Source organism: Aythya marila (genome assembly GCF_965140915.1).
Source record: "Aythya marila genome assembly, chromosome: 11".
In the NCBI taxonomy this organism is placed as follows: domain Eukaryota; kingdom Metazoa; phylum Chordata; class Aves; order Anseriformes; family Anatidae; genus Aythya; species Aythya marila.
Genome location: NC_139052.1, coordinates 17,819,821 through 17,833,795, shown reverse-complemented (window position 1 = coordinate 17,833,795; position 13,975 = coordinate 17,819,821). Strand labels below are relative to the sequence as shown.

The following is a 13,975-nucleotide window of genomic DNA, read 5'->3' as shown; positions in this document are numbered from 1 at the left end:
TTTAAAGCATATCTGATTTGAAAGTGGAATGTAAGGCTTGATTTCAGCTGGATGCTTTCCAGCCTGAACTGGAGCTCTGCTTTCCAGCAAACAGAACCGTTTTTCCTCTGCTCTGCTGTTAGAACACCACTTCTTTTCCCCCTTCACCATCCCTCCAAAATAGTGTCAGATGAGCTTTTTCATACTTCTCTCCAGAGAGTGATTTTAAGCTTTTGGCTGTTTTTGAGTTGTGCATATTAAAATAGTATGTATGGTAACAGCCTTCTGCTCTAGGAAACTAATTCTTTTTCTCTGAGCTTAACTCAGCTATTTTGATGATTTGTGTAAGTAATCTTGTCATTTGGGAGAAAGAAAATATGATTTCATTTTGAGTCAGTTAATTAGGAAATAAGATCTTTGGGGGATTTTGTACATTTTCTGCAGGTTTGGGGAAGTCAGCCTGAATCCCTTCCATTCCACTTTTCCTAATCCAGCATGTTTTTTGTTTTTTAATTCTTTGAACTGGAGATGGTGCATTTCTTCCCTTTAACATGGTACATGGTTATCCCAAAAGCATTTCATGAAATGTGCTGTGCTGCTCTCGTTTATGTGCCTGTATTGAAAATCCCTTCACGTAGAAACAGTTTACGAACATATTGACTGGAGCACGCCAACTCAGCCTGTTTTGATCTCAAAGAAAGAGCTTTACGTTACACTGTCCTGTGCTCACTGTGTATCTGTTTCTTATTTGCATTATGTTTTAGGAGTTTTCCATGTTGTTGGGGCAAAATCTCCCTGGTGTGTGGGAGTGGTGGGATAGTTGTACAAATGGGGCTTTTAGTCATAATCGCTGAGGGTAGCAGTGTCCCTAGCAGACACTAGAATGAGAAGGATCAGCGGTCACTCTCTCCAGCCATAGATGAGTTATAATGACTGTGAGAACCCCTTAGGCTAGAGGAATTGTTAACTTGTCACTCCATTTTTGCAAGAAAAAAAAAAAAAAAGATAAAATGGATATTACCCTAGCCCTTTTGTGTCAGCAGATAGCATTTAATCTTAGTAAGAGATTTGATTCCACGTGATTTGTTAGCTTTTTGTTGGTATCTGAAAATGTAGTTCCTGCTTTAAATTGGCTAGTCCAAGGCCCAACATTTTTGCTTGCATCAAGCTGATAACATAGGAAAAAACAAACCTGGAATGAGTCCGAGTAACAGGAGATGGGCCTTGTTAGGCACAGGTCTTGCAAATGCTTACGTCTTTACAGCTAAGGACACATGTATAGCCAGAAGTGTGGCTTTAATATTGATCTGTATTAGTCATAAATGAATAGCCTCATCCTGTATAGCATTTGAGATAGAAAATTACATCAGAAAAGAGAATTAACTTTCGAGAGAGAAGAAGAGTAAAAGAATCATTTCCCTCAAAATGTAAGGTTCTTTAATTAAAGACAATTTAGGTACTAACGGACATATTTGCACTCCTTAATCTAAAAGAAAAGATAATCATAGAATTTAGAGAATAGAGAAGTGAATGATATGAACTTCAGAAGACTTAGTTTGCTGCAAGGCTTGAACATAGGTCCTGGAACTTTTATTAATATATTTAAATCATTGAGACTTGATCTGGATCCAGTTCTGACCCACTGAAATCAGTGGTAAAAATACTTGTTAGTTTCATTGGGAGAGAGCTAACCAGCCCTACGAAGGCAAGTAAAGGCTCTGCAAAGCAAAATCCTGTGGTAACAGATTGAAGGCTCTTTGCACCAAACTATGATTGTCTGCTGGCTACAGGGGCTTGTAGTAAGGGGAAATGTTCGGTATTTCATTATTTGAGCTCACAAAACTTGTACCTTCTAGATTTTGGCATGACAAGAGATATCTACGAGACAGATTATTACCGTAAAGGAGGGAAAGGTTTGCTGCCAGTCCGCTGGATGTCCCCAGAATCACTGAAAGATGGAGTCTTCACAACGCACTCCGATGTCTGGTAACAAAAAAGGGGCTTTGAAAAACTGTTTTCCCCTTCCTGTTTCTAGCCTCTTCTCTTGTTTTATAGACCTAACTAAGTATACAGCTTCTCCTGTCCCTTCGCAGGTAGCTCTCATTATCCACTGTGAATCATTCTGCTTTATATTGTTTCCGTTGCAAAAATCAAGGGCTCGTGAGTTTAAATTCTGCTCTCAGAGACAGTCTTAAATGGATTTCCAAAGCTGGAGGTGGTGGCGTGTTTCCTGCTGTGGGTTGTAAAATCACTTGTGCAGTGAAAAACATTACCTTCACCTGGAAGAGCAAGTTGTCATTTTCCAAATTGCCCTTCCTCAAGAAAAGCATTAAAAGTTGCCAATATGGAAAGGTTCATAGTGTTGACCTGCTTTTCTATCAAAATCTTCTGTGTAAATAACTCTACTTTGCTGCAGACAGTTTGTGTACACTAGCAGTTTTATTTTTTTCCTTCGGAGTTCTCCCTTGTGTATATCCTTCTCCATTTGGGGCTTTGTTTGCTTGCTTTATATACCGCAAGATGCAGAAATAGTTTTTTCTGTAAAAGCACATTGCTTAGTGGTTGTATCTGTGAAGTTATTAATAGAGGCATTCAGGAAATTTCAAAATAAACTTCTTAGTAGAAATAATACTCTGGAACATTCCCCTCTCCCTCCCTCCCCCAAACTTTTGCAGAAAGATAGGGAGGACTTGGCAAAAGATGATTATGTACTGGCAAAAGCTCTACTCCGTCTTTTATGGTTTCTCTGCCTTCCTAACAAGATGTTTTTACTGCTGATCTGTTACAGAATTGGCAGCTGATTGCCTCCAAATGCCTAAAAGTCAGTAGGAATGGTATTTTAGTAGTAAACTGCATTTTCTCTAAACAGCTTGAAGATTTTGGAGGAGTCAGTGGACTGCAGTCCACAGCATCCACTTTGAGTTAAAGGTTCCTAAGAGAAATTAAGTAACAAGTGAAAAAGCAAAGCATCAGAATGTTACTTACATCTTTTGCATGTGGCTAATAACTTATTTATGTACCCTGTAATCTTCAAACTTGGAAGGCAATGAAAATAGCCACTTTGAGTTGAAGGGGAAGCCCTGTATCAGCCATTTATCTAACAGCCATGCAAGCATGCTTTCAGCCTTCCCTTTGGGGTAAAAGAATTCTGGAACTAGTAATGGCTTCACAAAGCAGACAAATAGGAAATATATGACTAGAAAAATCCCCAGATATAAGCCTGAACTAAAGTGAGGAGCAGGCAGGCCTGCCCATGAGCACCAAACAGTAACATTTAAGTCTAGCCATCCCTTCCAGCCTTTGTTTCAGGACTGTAGTAGGTCTGGTCTTCACCTTCATTGATGTATGGCTGCTGTTCATGCAAGTTCTTCTTTCCACCTGTACCTCTTAAGTGACATTGTTGTTTAAACCTAGCTCAGATTCTAAATGCACACACACAGGAAAAAAAAGAGGTGCTAAATCAAGCATCAGTATTAAATTCATACTTGAATTGCTGCAGCAGTTATGCATGTTCTCCCTTCAACAGGATGTGGCACTCATCGGTCATTTAGTCCAAAGCAAGACTGATGAAACAATATTGCAGTTTATTAGTGGGATAGTCCAACAATCTCTGAGCAAAATATCTTAGCCAGGCTGCAGAAGTCACATAAAGGGAAGTAGCTTTACTAATGATGAGGTTGGAAAACTTACAAAAGAGTTGAATTTTACAATTTTTTACTTTAAAGCATCGAGAGACGAAAAAATGCCTTTTGGACCACAGGCCCATGGATCTCATCAGTATTTAAATTTCTCATTGGAATGGTTTGTGGTCTTGTTAGAAGTGATTTTTATTTTTTTTTTTTTTTTTTTAATTTCAGTTCACGTAGGTATGCTACCTTGAGGTACAAAACAACTGGTTCAACTTGAGGAACATGCAAATGTATAGGTGTTCTAAACAGACACCGTGTGCCGTGTATCCACAGCTAGAGATGCAGAAATTTGGATCTGAATTTGAAATGTATCTGAGCTCAGTTTATCACTGTCACGAAATTGTGTCTAGTTACTTGATCAGCTTATGGCTAAGAGGATCATTCTGGTTTACTTCTCAATACTTCTGAAGCAGCCACTGTACACTGGAATTGTCTTGAAGGACGGGAAGAATCACCTGAGTCCTTGTATTAGTTCAGGTTTTGAAGTTACTTCGTGAAAACTGTTGTTTGGCTGTTTCAAGGGCCATTTATTTTCTTCAATTTAAAAAAGAAAAAAAAGTAGAGATTGCTTTTCTGTCCTTTTTGCTAGGATATTTTGACATCTGGTTCCGTGTTCTTAGAGATCTGCTTTAGAAGCCAAAACGTCAAAAAGACAAAACTGTGCAAGTGATCAGAGCCCAAGATTTACAAGCTGTAAGGTGAAATGGCAAACTGCAAAAGAGTGTCTGGAGGTTTTTAAGGGTGGAGCTTTATTTTAGCAATTCATTCTTCTATTGCTCTTCAGGCTGAAGAATGAGGTAATTAGATAAGACTGTTGTTGTTGTTGTAGTTAGGGAAGGAGAACATTTTAAAATGAAAGTAATACAGTTCAGGATGAGGGTGTATTTCTATTAATAAGTCTTCAGCATCTTGCATTCTTTCAGAGATAGTATTTGCCTTGAAGGAGCAGCATAAGTGCATGCGTTATGATCTGCCTAGGAGGTGCACAGAACTTGTTCTCCTTATTCCTGCAGTGATCAAAGTAGCTTCAGAGGCACCAAAACGTTGAGCAGACCCTCCGTCCCTCCCTGTCCTGAAAGGCAAACAATTGCAAGTCTGTTTGTGGCTTCTGGCTTCAGCTGTGAGCCGTTTCAGATACAGTGGATAACTGAAGGATAAAAACCACTCTGCCATAACCAGCTAATAATACCGGGCTCCTGGTTTCACAACAGTACCCTACTGAAACTACATTTCTGTCTCTGAACTTGACTCAGCACTTCAGCCGCAGAAGGCAAGATAGCATCTAGGTTTTTGTTCACACCAGCTCTAAGAGTAGATGCCTGGTCAATGAGGGCAGACAATTGGAGCTGTCTGCTCAATAAACTAATTTTAAATTGAAATATTTTTAGAAAGTGTCAATACTCCCATCCAAACTATCCAATTAGATAACTATGCTTATTTTTATTCATGAGTAATCAATTCCTATTATTAGACCAACTTCTTCTTTCAATCCTGCTGTCCTTTGTAGTTAGTTGGAAAGAGCGAGGAGCTCTGTTTCAAGATGATGGTTGCATACATGTTGCAAAAGGAGTAACTGAGTTTCTCCTTGGGGCTTGAATGTTTTATTGCTGAAGCAGCAAAGGAGGGTCTTTGTACGAGAAGCTGGAGAACATTTGCACTTCTTCTACGTCTTTTTCACAAATTGCTTTCATTGCTTGCTCCTGTATGTTAAATGCCTTGATCCTTACTTTGCACCTTTGACTCAGAATGTGGAAGAAACCAGAGCGAAGTGATAGATGGAAAGTATTACTCAGAGTGTTTTTGTGCCTGGGGGATGGAGGTTGTTTGGTTTGTTTGCTTTTAACGGTGAGGCAGATGAGATACACAGGTGTGGTGGTGTGCATTTGCTGTCTAGCTCTCAGCTGGCTGGAGTGGTAGGGGAAAATGCAGCTTTTAAATCAGATTTGTGTGACTCAAGTATTTCTGATGAAAAGCAGCTTGCAGTGGAATGAAAGCTTAGAGCTCTGCGTTATTGCCTTCTCAGCTGCTGTCAGGAGTACCTGAGAGAGACGTTACATGAAGATTTGGGGTTTAGTTTTTTAAATGTATGGTGTTTTTTTTTTTTCTTGCTATCACTATGGGGGGCTTGTTGAGCTCTCTCTAAACAACTAGCCTCTGCCACTTCTCAACCTGCTTAGAAGGTTGGTAGGACGGTCTCCCTCCCTCCCCTTCCTCCCATCCCTGCATCTTGCCTTTTCCCCTCTCCAGTGTTCTTCCCACCTCCTGAGGTACCCTTAGTCTGAACAAGGCTGTAGTGGCTTTTTTTAACCAATTACTTGCTTATGCTTGTTCTGTGTAGGTCACCGTTGTACCACTGAATGATCGTGATCACAACCAGCTCTGACTTGTAGATTATGTTGTGAAAAACAGAGGTGTAGCATTCCTGGTCTTTACTTCCAGAGTCAGTAGGGAGAGGCCATTCTGAAGAGCATTCAGAACTGGGACCCTGTTTCTCTCCATCGATGAGAGGTGTTTACAGTGAACAGTCTCTGATGTTAGGTCATATGGATATCACTGTAGCTGCGTACTCTTTAGCAACTGGATTTTTTTTGTGAAGGAAAACCCATGGACACCTCTCTGTTCAGTATCATTTAACAGAAATATTTTTGTAAAGTTCTGATTTGTTTTCCAGGTCTTTTGGTGTTGTACTTTGGGAGATCGCAACGTTAGCGGAGCAGCCGTACCAAGGCATGACCAATGAACAAGTGCTCCGCTTTGTGATGGAAGGAGGTCTGCTGGAAAAACCCGACAACTGTCCCGATATGCTGTAAGTGTCGGCACTTCTCTCTGCTCTCAGTCCACAGCTCATTCTTCGTGATCCCTTCAATGTCTGCTTCTGCCCCACCTGCGAGAGGGGCTATGAGGATGTGTCTCTTCTTGTCTCTTCTGCTTCAAGTGAGGTTGTTGAGTATTAAGAGAAAAAAAGAGCTTAGGATAAGCTGAAGTGTACCGTGCAGCGACTCTGTGGAATTCAACTTTTCAGTTCAGCGTACAGATACGCGAATCCATCGTTCCTTTGTCTGAAGCAGCTTTGGATCTGCCTTTTCAGTCATAGTGTTCATTGCGTTTAGATAAACAAATCTCCCCTGCTAACAGTTTCCTTCCCTGTAAGCAGAGAAAGAGGCACGCAGAAAAACCTTTGTCTACCCCTAGACCCAGTACAAAGCCTTACAGCAGAGGAGTCTGCGGTGCAGCAGGCTTCGGTTTTTAGCTTTACATTGTTGAAATACTTCTGCTGGCTTTTGTGTACAGCAGTTTCAGTTGTTCAGACTTTATTACTTTGATATACTTCCCAAACTGGCTTTTGGGAAGGAAATACTGTGTCTTGCAGTTATTGAAATTTGTTGGAGGCCCACAGAAGGGATACAATCACTTAAGGGCCTCAGCTGCTTGGGATTCTTAGGAAAAGAGCTTTTTTGGCTGGACCGCTGGCTTTGGTTTCAGATGACAGGCAGTGTTGTTTTGTTGTTTGAGGTGGGTGGGTGGTATATGCAGGGGGAGGTGTAGTGCCATGTGATTCCTCAATTTCACATTCTTTCCCTTCCACGATGCTGTGGAGAATTTCTGGCAGTCGGATTGACTGGAGATTGTTTAACATGGTCAGAGCTATGTAATGGAGGAGGGGGAGAAGCAGGCAGAAAAGGGGGAAAGAACAGGGTGCGGGAAGGGGGCTAGGTAAAGCTGGTCTGCTCCCCGAGCCAGTAGGGAAAAAACTATCTCTACAGTGAGAACAAACTTGGCAAGAGATTGAGCGTTAGAAATTCCCCATTAACCTGGGGCATGTGTGGTATGAACAGGGGGAAGGGAGGGGAGGCACAGTTAGCTTTCAGCAAGGAGCTCCTGCCGCAGCCTGCCCAGCCCGTTCTCCTTCCTCCTCCTCCAAGATAATCCTGTGTGTGCTGGGTGTTACTACAGGATCAGTCCGCTTTGGGGGTAACTGGCTTGAAAACGGGCAGAATTTGGTGAATGTGTGACAGAACGAATCTTTGCACTAGTGTAGAACAGCAAAAGCCTTCATTTTAAATAAAGAAGCTGTTCACATATTATTTAGTGCCACCAAAACTTTAGTCCGATGTTGCAGAGGGGCAGAATGAAAATACCTGCCTTGGATTTTAGCTGCTTCTCTCCATCAGAACAAGAAGTAGGGTTCAACTATCCAGTTTAGTGATGTCTCTTGTTAATGCAATTGTGAAAAACATATCTTGACTTTGTCCAAATGCAGAAAAAAGAAAGAAAAAAGAATTGACTCTAGAAGCCAACCATGACTTGCTTTAGCTCCCGTTCAGCCTTTTTTGCCTTCCTATTAGGACAGACACCCAAGTCTGCTGGAGTTCACATAGGCTGCTGTACGAATAGCAGAAGGGAGCTCCAGGAATGATCTTTACCTTTGCTCCACGCACATGCGTTTGGCATTCAAAGAACATACTTTACATGATTGTAGTGCTTTCTTTTCCCATGGTCTGTCCTGTTGGCCCAAGATGCTGTAAAGATGCCGTAGCAACCTGAGAGCTGGTGCCAGTCTCGAACCTCACACGTGTTGCTGCTGGCAGGCAGAGACCTGCTCCGTAGGCAGAGTTCCTTCTCCCCTCCCCAGCTGTCTGATAACCTGCTCCTCACCGTGGGACATAGCAAGAATATTACCAAATCTATTGAAAGGTGCAAAGAGCCCTGAAACTGCATTTGGATTTTACCATACATTCCCAGCTTGTTTCAGGCAACTACTTTTTACTAGTGCTTTACAAAACCTTTTGTAAATGGAAGGGGTCTGTTTTTCTGGAGGTTGCTACAAAGATTCTGTTTAAAGACAAGTTTCTTGCCATGTCTGTGCCAGTGGAAGTTCTTTTTTTTTCAGATATTGTGTGTTCTCAGTGCTGGAGACTGGCTGGTCTGCGATACTTTGACATTAACTCTCAATATTAACTCAAGATGCCCAGAAAGCCATCTGCCTGCTGCAGGAAGCTCTGTGTGCTTATTGTGCTCAGTATAGCATGAGTGGCAAGCAAGAAGTGGAGCTAGTAACTGCACTCATAAATCTCATGTGGTAGGATACAAATGCAGAGGTACTTTTATTTAAATTAGCCTGACATGCAAACAAGTAAATTGTAATCATGGGCAGATGGTATCTAATGCAAAGACAAATTTACCTTTCTGAAGAGAGAGGGGAATACACTGACATATCAAACTCTCCAGAACAGGTGGAGTAGGTAGACTGCTGTGGGGAAGCAGAGATGAGAATAGAGAGAAGAATCTTTTTGCAACTGACACCAAATCAACTATTTTTAACCGTGCAGATTATGAGAGTGTTGACACAGCCATGCACACTCCAGCCACCGTACAGTAGCTCTTGTAAGGGCCTCTCATTGCCCCCCCTGCGTGACTGCTACGTGGTGCAAGCGGTCTTGGCCGTTCCATCTCTGCTAGGACTGCAATGCTAATAATGCTCGTTAGTGGCTGTGCTTTGCTAACCCCTGCTAGCAGAGTCGTTAGGTGGATCAGAGACCAAGGACACTTGAAGAACTGGAGGGGTTCTGTTCTACAGCTTGGCTGTCCCGGCTGCTCGTGCAGAGGTGGATCGTACGGCACGGCCATCTTGTGGTTCGCAGAAGTGGTAAATCACTGCACAGGGGCCAAGCACAAAGAGGACGGTATTTTGAGAGGCTTTTTACTCTTGCACAGGGTGAAACAAGACTCAGTTCTGTTTATGCTACACCCTCTTGGCATAGCTTGCGTGATTTTACAGACAGAACCATGCAATAAGACAGATGGTTCAATAAGACGGTGCCAGGAGAAGCTTTGCTGTTTTTCTCCTCTTCCCCTGTATGAGGTTGTTTTTGTGTACTGCCATTGTTACATCAGGTGATGGCTGCGTGGCGAGGAGGTTCCAGCTGAAGCTCGCAGACAGTGTGCTCCCATGGGGCTTTTAAAAGTTGTGGAGGCTGGAATTCCTCTCTGGTTTTGAAGTAAAAATTGCTTCCCCCACATGTAGCTGACTAGACTATTTACGTATTGCCGATTTTTCCTTTGTTCCTGGCGCTCGCTTGGTTTGAAACCAGGGTCTGCTATCCAGAGGTAATCCTGGCGTGCAGCAGCAACAGAACAGGGGCCCTTTCTCTGTTCTCCATCAAATCAAGCCTGATGCAAAGCACAAGTGCATGCTCAAATGGAATGCAACTGATACAGTATCTGATACAGGAATCTGCCATTTTCATTTTGTAATGTCTCAGTGCAAAAAGGAGCTCTGTTTCTGCAGCATTCCTTGAGTGCATTAGAGCAGCACTGGTTATCGCCCTGCTCGGGATAAAGCCTGCAACTTCCTTGGGCTTGCTTGCCACCAGCCAGAAACACGCTTTATAGAATACACAGATTATATTAGCAGCCTGTAAATTCTTCCATTGTCTGCTGGAACGTGTTGGTTTTTTTGTTGGTGTTTTTGTTTAGTTTAGTTTTGTTTTTGTTGTTTAAGATAATGTAAACAAGGTCTTCAAGCCCACAGAGTTAATAAGGGAAAGAAAAATCCTTTTATGGGAACTCTGTAGGGTTTTTAAATCTGGAATGGCTTAAAAGAAACATCACATGTCCTTGTTTGTGCTGATGTCACATGCATTACTCCACTGCTTGTGGTATCTCCTTAGCATTGCCCTTAGGCCTCAGGGCGTGGTGCCAGCGAATATCCAGTGTTCTTGGCTCCAGCCGAGGCTTCTATTCAGGGACGCAGCAGTCAGCTGGAAAGGAAACAGCAATGAAGTAACAGAAATGGATTTTATGTATTTATGTCTCAAGCTTTCCTTCTCGTTTGTGGGTGAGGGTATAACGCAGTTTTATAGTTTGACTTCACTTTCGCTATGAAAGACTCCTGAAGGCTCCAAACCAGGCACGATCTGGGCGCTGTTGGTGCATCTACGTGCCTGCTACAGTGCGGCTTTGAGGACCGGGGCACTTCTCACAGCACAGACGGGTTCCACCAGCTTCTTTTTGGGTGTCACAAGGCTGTGCTCAGGTGGCTGGCTTCTGTTCATGCAAAGTTGTGCCAGCCAAGCACTAAAAGGAATATTTGTGGCTTCAAATGCTTGACTTAAGATTGCTTTTAGTTTGGTGAGGCGCTCTCAGCAGTGCTTGCATCCCAGTCACAGCAGCTTTCCACCTCTGTGCTGGTCCGTGTCAGCTGAGAACACAGTGCACCCGATGAGGAAATGGAACAGAATTTCCCCAGGAGCAAGTTTCTGGGGGAGGGGATTTCTTTGCTTTGGTTTGTTTCAGGCCAGGGTTCCCAGGCTCTCCAAGCCCTGCTGTGTGCATTGGTGCACAGCAACAGGCATCACAGCCCAGGGCTTTCCAGCACGGTGACAGTCATGTTGCAAGGTTTGTCCTAGAGCAGGGACCCTGGAGAAATTAGGGCCTTAGTCTATGAAGGCCTTAGGTGCTATCAAGAAAAAAAAAAAGTGTTGTTTTTTTAATTAAAAAAATAAAAATTGCACACACTAGTGCGGAGATCCAGTAAACTGCTGCCAGGGCGTAAGGCAGTGAGAGCTGATTAAAGTGAAGAACTGCAATGCCTTGCTTACTTTCTGAACATCTGTGGAAGTTAGGAAAATGGTGGTGCTCTGTAAAATCTAGAAGTTTAGGTGAGTTGGCTCACCTGGCACAGGAGGGCTGGCAGAGGCGGGCACCAGGTGCCCCGGCTTGGCTGCTGGCTAGAGATGGGGTCTTACTGGGACTGCAGATTGCATGGCTGGGAGGTAAAACAGAAACATGAAGTATTCTCTAGTGTGTTACTTGGTATGAAAGATTTTTCTCGTTCCCTCCAGATTCATTCTTATTCCACCACTGAAAGCAGTAGCTGGGGCCAGCGGTGCCATCCTACACACAGCACGCTTCTCTGAGTGCTGTGCACACAGAGGGAGGACTCAGAGAATTAATCTTCCTTTTCATATTGAAATTTGCCATATTTCTTGTGCTGCCTTAACAGAAGGCATCCCAATTCCACCTTCACACAGTGAAATCCTTTCTTGGTGTTGTGTTTAAAGCTCAGGGCGATCTCAGGAATATCCAATTCTGCTGTGTCATGAAAATGCTGTTTTCATTATGAACATATTACTATTTCGTTTTGTGGTTTTGTTTTTACCAGCATGGGACATAGTACAGATCTAATCGTGGATGTGCTTAAACAGATGATCTCACACTCCATAAAATATTATGCATCCCTGGCCATAAATGAAAACAACATAATTTTAAAATAAAAGATTAGAGAATGTTGTTGAGATTTGTAAATGCCTTTTGGGTATTGCAATTAATTTTAATGTTACTTTCTTCTTTCAGGAAAAAGGGACTTTTTTACATTTTGTATTTTCTATTTTAATTTCCTTTCTAGACAGTGTTGATAGAGTAGGGACTGGTTCTTTGAAAAAGATGCTCTGAGAGGCGCTATCAATTTGCTGTGCGATTGGGTAAGTACAGGACGTTTTGGAGGAAAACCAGGGAAACACCAAACTGGGATGAACATCTGCAGTGCTTCTGGATACCAGCTATCCACAAGATGGCTTTATAGGCAAGTGTGTGTGGAAGGGAGTTGAGAAGGTTTAGATAGGAGCTGGAGAAGTAAATCAGTGCTCAGAAAGGTCAGCACGTGTCACAGGGATCTCGGCCTGTAAAACTTGTGTCGCTTCATCTTCCACCAGAACTGAGTGATTTCTTGAGCGCGTGGTCTCGTTCAGTCACGGCTGGTTGCTCCCCAGTCAGGGCTCGTAAAACACCTCAGTAAATGGTTGTGCTCTGTGTTTCCTGTCCAGGTTTGAACTGATGCGCATGTGCTGGCAGTACAACCCGAAAATGAGGCCCTCCTTCCTGGAAATAATCGGGAGCATCAAAGACGAGCTGGATCCAGCGTTCAAAGAGGTCTCCTTCTTCTACAGTGAAGAGAACAAGCCTCCGGATACAGAGGAGCTTGACCTGGAGACTGAAAACATGGAGAGCATTCCTTTAGATCCCTCCTCCACCCTCCAACCCACTGACAAGCACTCAGGACACAAAGCCGAGAACGGCCCAGGCGTGGTGGTCCTTCGGGCCAGCTTCGAGGAGAGACAGCCGTACGCACACATGAACGGGGGACGCAAGAACGAGAGGGCCTTACCGTTGCCCCAGTCTTCGGCCTGCTGATCCTTAGAACCAGAATCTCACAGAAACAAAACACAGAAAAAACACACGTATTGGGGGAAGAAAGAAAGAAAATTACAATATATTCAAAGCCTACTGTACCTCAGTGGATCTTCAGAACTGCCATAGCTGCACTTGGGAGAACCCTTTTTTCAGTAAACAAGTTATCGTTTTTTCTTTTTTCAATATGCAAGCAGATGTTTGTTTCAGTAAAGGACTCCATTCATGGGGCACACAGTTGGCCTTTTAAAACTCTAATGTTAACACTTAATAGCAACAGAAAACTTGAGATCTGATGTCTCTCTCTCTCTTTCTTCTCTCTCTCTCTCTTTCTGTCTCTGTCTTTGCTTCATAATGGGAAACATATCTGCGTGCAAGTTCAACCGTACAGCACTTTTATCAGATCAAAGATATCGCAGGCCAGGTGGCTCCCCAGTACCTTTGCAAGCACCTGCCTAACACTGTAGGTCTTTATTAAAAAACAAAAAAACAAAACAAAAAAACACATACAAAAAAAAAAAAAGAAACAAAAAAATAACAAAAACACACAAAAAAAAAAAAATTTAAAAAGACTGGATTTTTAATGTTGCTCTTTAATCTTTTTAGGAACACGTAAAAGAATAAAAAAGGGCCATCATTCGTCCAAGGTTGTTACCATTTTCAACGCTGCCAAATTTTGCCAAAAAACTGAACTCTGTTTTTTGTTTTTGTTTTTTTTTGTAGGCATGGAAGGAGCACAGTAATCAACTGCTCTGTTTAAAGGAGATCCTGACCAATAAATTCTATTCAATCATACACTGGTATTTAAAATAAAAACAAAAATCAAATTGTCTAGACCTTTTTTCAAAACTGGACAAAATGTGATTTTTTTCTTGCGATGGAGAAGATAAAAGGGATGGGGTAAAGAAACAGCCCTTTCTCCACTCCTGTCCCCATCCCTATGAATTCTGGACAAAACTGGCAGTGGTGAGCTAAACAAACATGTGCATTTTGTACAAAAAAAAAAATTCAACTGCACGCCAAAAATGAAACATGAAAAACATGAAAAAACCGGCAGAGATCTCCATCGTTGCAGCCTGCCTTCCTTCACAGGCTTGCAAGGAAAAAACACCTATAAA

General features: G+C 42.5%; 1 protein-coding gene across 2 annotated transcripts in view; it reads left to right on the top strand.

Annotated features, from left to right (window-relative positions):
• The window catches only part of IGF1R (insulin like growth factor 1 receptor), a 168,856-nt gene extending 155,429 nt beyond the window's left edge, over positions 1-13,427 (top strand). For both annotated transcript variants that reach the window (XM_082769459.1, XM_082769458.1), the window contains exons 19-21: positions 1,836-1,965; positions 6,340-6,474; positions 12,494-13,427. In XM_082769459.1, the coding sequence (XP_082625585.1) occupies positions 1,836-1,965; positions 6,340-6,474; positions 12,494-12,860 (632 nt within the window). In that variant the 3' untranslated portion in view covers positions 12,861-13,427. The remainder of the gene's footprint in view (positions 1-1,835; positions 1,966-6,339; positions 6,475-12,493) is intronic.
• The last annotated feature ends 548 nt before the right edge of the window (positions 13,428-13,975 follow it).